This window comes from Cornus florida, unplaced genomic scaffold, assembly GCF_030987335.1.
Source record: "Cornus florida cultivar Cherokee Brave unplaced genomic scaffold, ASM3098733v1 CherokeeBrave_3.0.0_Hap2_Chr04, whole genome shotgun sequence".
Lineage (NCBI taxonomy): Eukaryota > Viridiplantae > Streptophyta > Magnoliopsida > Cornales > Cornaceae > Cornus > Cornus florida.
The window spans coordinates 14,441,580-14,451,566 of NW_026775574.1; the positions used below are offsets into that span (position 1 = coordinate 14,441,580).

The 9,987-nt window shown below is 37.1% G+C and overlaps 1 protein-coding gene and 1 pseudogene across 1 annotated transcript; one reads left to right on the top strand and one right to left on the bottom strand.

Annotated features, from left to right (window-relative positions):
* Positions 1 to 3,633: 3,633 nt before the first annotated feature.
* LOC132302797 (pre-mRNA-splicing factor SLU7-like) lies at positions 3,634 to 4,830 on the top strand (annotated as a pseudogene).
* Positions 4,831 to 5,091: 261 nt separating this feature from the next.
* Positions 5,092 to 9,682, bottom strand: LOC132302796 (probable inactive purple acid phosphatase 2). The gene is made up of 2 exons (XM_059799744.1): positions 8,868 to 9,682; positions 5,092 to 6,683 (listed from the first exon to the last, which is right to left on the bottom strand). The coding sequence occupies exons 1-2, from the start codon at positions 9,558 to 9,560 to the stop codon at positions 5,427 to 5,429; spliced, it is 1,950 nt and encodes a 649-aa protein (XP_059655727.1). The 5' UTR covers positions 9,561 to 9,682; the 3' UTR covers positions 5,092 to 5,426.
* Between the last annotated feature and the right edge of the window lie 305 nt (positions 9,683 to 9,987).

The following is a 9,987-nucleotide window of genomic DNA, read 5'->3' on the forward strand; positions in this document are numbered from 1 at the left end:
TGGTCAGTGCAACTGTTTCAACCAGGTAAATGTGTTAGCTGATGAAATTTAATAAATCGTTTATGTAAATCCAACACCCCTTACTAAATCAGATTCATGTACAAAATGTCCAACCACTTGAAGGTTTTGCCAGATTAATTGAAAGAATCAGATGAAATGGTCTTTAAGAAATATGATTCATTTGTTTTTCAAATATAGTTCTTTTTCCAGTAGTTATTCTTCATGGTGACAATAGAAATTATTATGGGCGATACAACTGTGATACCTTGCTGCCATAGAGAGACTTGCCTACCACACGGTCCACACCAACTTAGACCATCCTGTACTGGATGCACCATAAATTAATCCTCAATCAAAGTTACAGGCTGCAGAATTTCCAAAATGAAGCAATTTCAATGCTCGTAAGGATATAGCCTACAAGCAGTGGATATGCCCATTACTATTCTCGTTCTCAACTCTGAACTTGCCCCCTCTTTCTCTCTCTCTCTCTCTCTGCAACTGCAAACTATAAGAATCAGAAGTTCAAAACCCATATATTTTAGTTTATCTATCTGCTGCAAGAATCAAAAGTTCAAAACCCATATCGGCATATCATTTCATATTGTTCAAAAAATCAAAACCCATATCGGCATATCATTTCATATCATTTCATATTGTTTTTTTGTTTCCATCGCCCGCTGTTCCAGTTCGGGTTCACCGTTCAACCTTCAGCCTTGGAGAGAGAGAGAGGAATTGGGTTTAGGAGGTCCTTAAATGCACAAATGGTGAGGGGTAAAATGGAAAACAAAAGGATAAAATGGGATTTTCAATTTTACTTTTTGTAAAAAGTTGTCAGATGGACCCAATTATGCACCTTTTTTAAATTTTGTGGGTTTGCATGCACATTTTTAAAAAGTAGGGATCAGTTTGACACAAAGTCTTTATATCAGGGTTTTTTGCACTTAACCCTAATTATTATTGTGATAATTGGTATTTTAATTTGGGTTTCTAAGGTTATTATTACGTAGTCATTATATTTAGTATTTCAATAATTTGGTTTTAGGCTACTATCTATGCATTGATGTTGATAAGTTAACCAAATTTTGGATTCATTAATTTGATGTTATGTTTGATAGGTATAGGATGGCGTTTTGGACTAGAATCGGTGAAATTACGTAAATTCTAGTTTTAAAACTTTAATTTCATGACGTGAACACACTTGAACTTATTCTTGTTAAATAATAATAATAATAAAAAAATTGAATTTATTCGAATAACAGTACACAGTTTAAAGGCAGAGAAAAAAAGCACTTTCGATTAGACAATTTAGTAATAGAACAACTAATTAATTAATCATATAATTATGACATCAAAAGATACAGATGGCTTCATTTAATTTCATTCAAAGCATTTTAATACACACGAAACCTCCTCTCCACCAACTCCAATGTCTTTTGAATTGATTCTAGGTTGCCTTAATTTTATTTATTCATCTTTTTTATTACAAGTTCATGAAAGTGTCGGTTATCAATTAGTTTGGTTAGTACTCTGACTTTAAAAATAATAATTATTATTATTATTATTTTTTTTACAAGGCAAGAAAGATTAGAAATTAGATTAGTAGATGCAAATAGTCAAAACTTGACACTTTCAAAATTCATCGAATGCACTAACCACTAGGTTATCGAAGAAAAAAAAAAACACTTTATTTGGTTAATCAGTAACACATATTAGATGGTAGAACATTGTAAATTTGCAATTACATTAAAAATTAAATGAAGTGAACTTCACGTAATTATATGTAATGGGTAGGTGCTAGTTCATTTACTCAAAAGGTCAAACTATTAGGTAGTATTGCATACTCACCTATTTATACTCAATCACTTTCTCATCCGAATCCGATGTGGGACAAATGACCTCTTAGCGGTTGGGCCACCCTGCCTACCCGGAGTGACTCACCCAGACGCCTTTCGAGTGGGGCGCTTGACATGGTACCGGATCAAGAGGTGTGTCTGACTCTGATACCAACTGTAATTAGGGGTGGCAAATTACGACACGACACGATAACAACACGAGTTAAAAGGGTTTAGGTTTGGTATAAACGGATTTAGGTAATAAAATGGTTGACACGATTAACCCGTTTACTTAACTGTGTCATGTCAAAGTTGAAGGGTTTAACCCGTGTAACCCGTTTATGACTCATTTAACTCAACATGTTATAATCGTGAATATGACCTATGTAATATATTACCTGTTTAAACACAATTATTACAAATAGTTAAGTCATTTCAACATAAACTTTGTCTATTCCTTATGATTTTTCTTTTTATTTTAAATATTTGGGTTAATTATGACAAATTTTTTTTATTATTTAGTATTTAATAAAATATTAAATGTCTCGTTTTAATAAACAAGTCATTAAATAGGTTAACACGTTTACCTATTTAATAAACGGATTGAGTTAGTATTGAGCGTTCTTGACACGATTATTAAATGGGTTGGGTTTGGGTTTACCTATTTAGTATAATACCCTTACATGACACGATATGATTATGACCCACGAACACGAATTACCATTTCTAACTGTAACTAGTGGGCACTTGCCCATTTATTTAAAAATTCAAGATGTTGGATAGTAATTTTCGAAAAAAAAAAAAAAAGATGTTGGGTAGTACTGTATACCTACCCATTTATACCCAATCACTTTACCATCCAAATCTGATGTGGGAAAATGACCCTTTGTAACTCTATACCTATTAGTCATTTTTTTTTTTTTTTTTTTTTTTTTTGGAAACGAGTAAAAAAAAATTACTAACGGGTCAGTGGCAGGTAGGTCAGAGATGAAGTCTCAAAAGAGAAAAGTGTATGTGAGTACCAATTAAGAAAAAAAAATTTAGTATATGGCTCATAATTTTAAGTTGTTTCAAATAGGCCATGGTAAATGGTAAGAGATGATCAACTTTTTAATTTTATCTATAAACTTTTCATTTTAAATAAAAGAAATTAACAAAATAGCCTTGTAAAATATATGTACTGAACTACTGACATTTGTATCAAAAGTATGTAGGTTTAGGTTAGGAGGGGGGTTCATTGTAGAAAAAAGAAAAAAAAGGTTGTCAAGTCACAGTGCTTATAACTTGGGTTTGGCAACCAATTTTAAACACGTGCGTATATAAGGATTGATTTGGTTGGCGTCAAAAAAACGAGAAAAGATAACAATAAAAAAATATTAAATTCTTTTGAGAGTTTAATTGGATATAAAACGAAATATTTGAAGAAATTTTTTTCCAAAAGGCATAAAACTGGAAAATTTTATTATCTCCCGAAAACTGTTCTTTTGTATGCTGATTTTCAATTCTGGCGAAAACATAAATTTATTTATTTTATTAATATTTAAAATCAAAAGGATATTTTGGTAAGTAAAATTATTTTATTTTTCTTTTTATGCCTATCAAAATTAATAAAATAATACTTTTTTACAATATTCTTACTAACCAAATAAAAGATATCAAAACCCAATCCAAAAAGGATTAAGTAAATAAACTCCTAATTCAATTAGACTTTCCAAATTAAGTGTGTGTGTGTATATATATATATTCCAAATCTCCTTTGTCAATATCTTTCTCACTTGTTCCTCTTCTGTACCCGGAAAGATTCACTGCAACTCTCATGGCGGTCAAATCCAGGGCGGACCACCGGAAACGGGTGGAGTTGGAAGAAGCGCGCAAGGCCGGGCTTGCTCCGGCCGAGGTCGACGAGGATGGCAAAGAAATAAATCCTCACATACCCCAGTTCATGTCATCTGCGCCTTGGTATCTCAATGCAGAGACACCGTCTTTGAAACATCAGAAAAAATGGAAGCTAGACCCAAATTACACCGAGTCTTGGTATGTCAAGAGGTTCAAAAACTTTTCAGGCCAACAAGTTTAGAACAGGAGCATGTGAAAACTGCGGAGCCATCACACACGACGTGAAATCATGCGTGGAGAGGCCGCGAAAAGTAGGTGCGAGATGGACTGACAGTAACATCGCAGCTGATGAGAAAATTGAGACCATTGAGCTGGATTATGATGGCAAACGCGATCGTTGGAATGGCTATGATGCAGCGAGTTATGCCAATGTTGTTGAAAGATATGAAGCCAGAGATGAAGCCAGAAGAAAGTATTTCAAGAACCAACATGTCACGGACTTGGTGTTTTCCAAAACCAACAATGAAGATGGTTTTAGAGTGAACGAGAGTAAGCCGGTAGAGTTTGACAAGGTTGAGAAGCGTGTTCGGACTACTGGGGGTGGGAGCACAGGGATAGTTAGGAACCTGCGGATCCGAGAAGACACTGCAAAGTATCTTCTCAACCTGGATGTGGACTCGGCACATTATGATCCGAAAACCAGGGCCATGCGCGAGGATCCTTTGCCAGATATGGATCCGAACGTGAAATTTTATGCCGGAGATAATCAAAGTAGAGCAAGTGGACAAGCATTGGACTTCAAACAGCTTAACATCCATGCTTGGGAAGCTTTTGAGAAAGGTCATGACATTCACATACAAGCAGGTCCATCCCAAGCTGAGCTCCTTCATAAAAACTACCAAATCAACAAGGACAAATTGAAGGTCCAAATGATGCAGAAGATAATAGAGAGATATGGCAATTCGGCCACGCATGAAGAACATCCAATGGAAATCATACTCGGACAAAGCGAAAGAGAGATTGAATATGATCGTTCTGGAAGGATAGTAAAAGGCCACGAGACATCCCGAAGCAAGTACGAAGAGGATGTCTACAATAATAACCATAGCAGTGTGTGGGGATCGTGGTGGAGTAACCATCGGTGGGCTTAAAAGTGCTGTAAGCAGTCGATTCGGAACAGCTATTGTACCGGTGGTGCGGGAATTGAAGCTGCTAATGCTGTGCATCAGACCTAATTAGGGTTGATATTGCTGTAAAGAGACAACTAAACAGATGCTTGAGTTGACTGAAGAGAAGAGGATGGCTACTTCTTGATGGCTAAAGAGATTCATCTATTTTTTCGGTTTAAATTCGTGTCAAAATTCAAGTATGACAGAATAAATTTAAGCATGTAAGACTCTTGTCTTTACTTGTCAAACAGGAATAAAAACGAAAAAGTATTCTATAGACCAGATTGTGCATATACACACCAAAGCTGTAATATACAAGATACATTTTTCCTACATTATGGATTTTGAACATTTCATAAAAGTCTTTAATCCACATGAAAATGCAACAATACAAGCATACTTACAAGGATCTTTAGAAAGTTTTATGTGTGATTATGTTAATAAAATTTAATCCCAGCTCTGAGTTGAAGTATTCCAAACCTTGGGAATTCACTGTTCGCAACTATAAACATTGTTGCAGACTTGCGAAATGCAAACATTGTAGAGATCCTATGCATTTTCTGGAAGCCTTCAAAGCAAGATCTAAAATTCATGTTTCCTCACTCTTCACAGGAGTCCAAATCCTTTTTGCTGTCCTGGCATGCGAGACGAACCCAAGAACATAGCCCACAAACGCCCCAAGCACAAGGATGCTTGCTCCCTTCACATACCATGAAAACGCTGACTGCACCATCTTACCACTGACAACTCCGTAATCGCCACCGTTGCCATTGAGAACTCGTCCTGATGCCAGAATCTCAAACATATCATGTACCTCCCCGTCATGGTTCCCTACATAGGAAAATATAAGTTTCTCTTTTGTAGCAACAAGTCTGGTGTACCCAAATTCGCCCCCACGGTACAAAGACCGAATGGGTTGGGGGAAAACCGGGACATTGAGGTGATCTGGTCTCGGTTCCCAGATGGGTTGCCAGTCTTGTCCCGCCATCCCAATTACAACATGCACAGGAAATCCTTCCCAGTACTCTCCATTCGAGTCCATCCGTCCACAAGTATAATTCTTCAGTGGACAAAACCTCTCGTATCTATGGACATGACCCCATAAAGCAAGGGTCACATTGTTCTTCACAAACAGAGGTTCCAGGTGCTCAAGCATTCTTTCCCTTATCGGGGCATCCCTAATTTCATAGCTTGTTGTATACATTGGCCTGTGCCCTTGAACAACCACAAAAGGGGTCTTTTTTCTATCAACTGACTCCAAATCATGCTTTATAAACTTGTACTGGGTGCTCCCTTGGAGGAAATTGGTTTCGGTTGATATATACACAAAATGAACTGACCCCATATCAAATGAATAGTAAAGGTTTCGGGTGGCTGGGGCATGATTTCCAGTTGATTCTGAAGAGTCCCCAGGCATGTTGAACCTGAGACTGTAGGGTACCCCACATTCGCCGCCCCCATCTGTTCCGTAAATTGAGCCAGACCAATCAGGTCTCCAAGGCTGCAATGGCCAATTATATTCATGATTACCAATGCACACATGGTAGGGGACTTTGGAGGCAACGGGTTCAATCTGATTGAAAAAGTTGTCCCACATCCATGAGTAACCTCTTGCATAGCTGATATCTCCAATATGCGAAATCATAGCGGGCCTGTCACCAAGTGCTTCAATATCACGTCCAATCCACTTCATGGTTGTTATGCTTTCTTCTTGAGCACGTTGAAAGGTTGAATATGGTGTTGCAGTCCCCATGTCTCCAAACAGGAAAGCTATTGTTTTGTCTGAGTCCTCATTTCGCGACACAAAGCTGTAACTGATGCTCCAACCACCAGACTCACTTCCGACCTGTAAGGGGAACATCAACAATTTTTCATTCAAACAGACAGCTGGGAACCACTATTATTGGGCTTAAAAGAGTATGGCTTTGAAGTAAAACATGTCACTATGAAACCATATGCAACTATAATAGTATAATTTAGAAGGTTTAAGTAATACATGAAAGAAGAGCTTCTCGAGGCATTAAATTAAGCACAAGTGATTTCTCAGTAATATGATCAAATCAAGAAGAGACGGCCTTCTAATTTAAATAACACAAACCAGCAACCATGATATCGAGTCAAACCTCAACAAAGAAGGAAAACAGAATACAAGGAGAATGAGGAAAATCTTTTGGAAAAAAAGGGAAGATTTTGTGGTGTGAATAAGACGTGGGGAAAAAGAGAATAGAATTAGAGAGAATATTTCTGTTGTAAAAGGGGGAGAAAAAGGAAAAGAAAAACTAGGGTTTAATGGATTTTAGGGTTTGTGTCGGAGAGGAAGAAGAGGGGGAAGTCACCTGAAAAGCTTACAACATTAGGGTTCTTCACTGCTGATTATTTTCTGTTTTTATTTTTTTTTTTCTCTTTATGTACAAGTTCTCAAGAAATATAAAACAAATTTTAAAATAATGATAATAATAATATATATATTTTTAAAGTGAGTTTTCAAAAAATAGTTTCAAAAAACTGTCAACCAAACAATTTTTTTCTTTTTTACAATTTTTTTATTTTTAATTCTCAAAAAATCAGTGACTGTTTTTCTAATCTTGTTTTATACATATATATCTATATATATATAAACTTGTACATGAGAAAGAGAGGAAACAGAATTTTCCCTTTCGATTATGTATTTACTGAATCCCATCATAAATGGTAAAAAAGGGATCGTATTATTATTTGTGTTCAGTAAGGAGAATGAGAGACTATCAGCATCCTCCAATTCTCACCTACGACTTGAACACCATCAAATTATCAATCGATTCAGAGTTCAGAAGTTGGAGATAAGATATTGGAGGAAACTAAACAAATTGCACCAAAATTTAGTAGACTTGTTTAGCATCCTCCAATTCTCACATACAACTTGAACACCATTAAAGCATCAACCAGTTCAGAAGTCGGAGATGAGATATGGGAGGAAATTAAACAAATTGCTTAATGATAAAAAATTGTTTAGTTTCCTCCGATTATCACCTACAACTTGAACAAGCCCTGTTAAAAAAGTCAGGCATCTGAGGGTGTGTGGTAGGTGACATGTTGGAGGAACCTGAACCAGGTACAAAAAGATAAGATGAAATAGCGTCAAGGGGTTCAGCTTCCTCCAACTCTCATTTATGGTAGACTACATTTCTTGCTTCTTTTGCATTTAGGCTTCACCATATATATATAGGCTTTGTTACCAAGGAGGCAAGGAGTAGTCACACAAATTCACAAGAAAGCACAAATCTAATGCCATTAAACTGTTACTTACTATAGCACACACTCTCTCTCAAGATGGCACAAATCTCACGCTATTAAACTCTCTCTCTCCATACATTCACAAGATGGGACAAACTCATGCTATTGAACGGTTACCGTACTCTCTCTCTCTGTCCATGCACAAATATCCTGATATTAAACTGTTACTGACTTACTATATAGTATTCCCTATCTTCTTCCAACTGTTTGACGCAGGTTTACCACATTATCCCTAATACAACTAACAAGAACAATTATCACTTCCTAGTTGATTGAGTAACAAAAATACATGATTAATCAACAATTAACAAAAAAAAAAAAAAAAAAATGAACAGGCAACCAAACCCAACTATCCCAATTAGTGGATTAACTAACAACTAAACAAATTGTGCTTAATCATTGTTCCAAAGTTGTCGACTTGTGCAGTTCAATGTCAAATAATACACAATCCGGAAATGGACATAAGAATAAGTAAAATGTTAGTAAACAAAAACAACAAAATTGATCCATGGAATAAACAAAATACAGCATCAAGTACTTATAACAGATTAACAGAGTGACAAACATACAAGTTAGAACACATTACACACAATTAACCTAGAAAAATAGCACATAATTTTAAAATTTCCATGGAATGAACCAACAATATAAACAGTTACTGAACTAAATTAGCCAAACAAATACCCATATCATATAATATACATACACACACACACATATATAACAAGAAAGAATTTGACTTTAATACAATAATTACCTTGTAATAATATCGCTTTCCTTTGATCAAATTCTTCATGACCCCATCATGTATATACCCAGGATCTCTCCACCCAATGCTCTGATTGGCCGGAGCATCACACATGTGTTCTCGCTCATACCGACCCACCAGTGTGCCCACAACCCGATCCATCCGATCTTCCTTCAATCCATACTTCACAAAGCTCTCCTTCCCATCGTGCGTCACAAACATGACTCTCATCTCATCCCCACGATCCGTCAAAGCCAGGTGGACCTGCTCGGGGCCCCGACCCGACTCAAACCCCAGCTCGCTGGATTCAGCCACCAAGTGCTTCGTCCCCGGCAAGGGGTTCTGATCGTGATCGTGCTTTCGAGGGTTGATCTCCGACTCGTACCATTGGAAGATCCGGAACCGGTAATTGGACCGGAGGTTGACGAGTGGGAGAGAGACGGAGCCCGACCCGGATCGCCAGGTGGAGGAGGCGTTGAGGTAGATGTAGCCGATGAAGTTGTCGTGGTGCGAGTCGGGGGGTGAGTAGATGCCGAGCCAGTCGAGTTGGGTGGGCGAGTCAATGCCGGACCATGCGATGGTGACTGAGTCGCCCGATTTGGGGAGGGTTTGAGGGGAGATAGAGATGGAGACTTGGGAGGGAAATGATGGGTGGAAGAGGAGAGAGAAGAGGAAAAGGAAGAGAGGGGTTTGGGGGTTCATGATTCCGCCGGAGGGAACCAAACGGCGGAATCAGACCTGCTCTGTGTTTGGATTGGGAATCAAATTCAGCTGAGACGACGGACGATAATGCAATGAAGGTTGGTAAGGACTCTATGTATATCAAAGGATCAACGTGGCATATTCTTTCTTGATTTACACTAATCTTACTCATTAGCATTGAGGGACTTTTTAAGTACGTTTTTTTTAAAAAATATCTACGACGGATTAATATGAATGAAAAAAAATCATGTAAAAAATGATAATTTTTATTTTATTATATATACTTATAAAAAACACCAACACAATTCTTTTTGACCGGTATTGCTCTTATTCTTTGTGTACTTAGGGCCTATTTGATTTCTTAGTTTAGTACTGAATGTAGAAGACGGTAAATGATTTTTATAAATAAGTGTGTTTGATATAATTT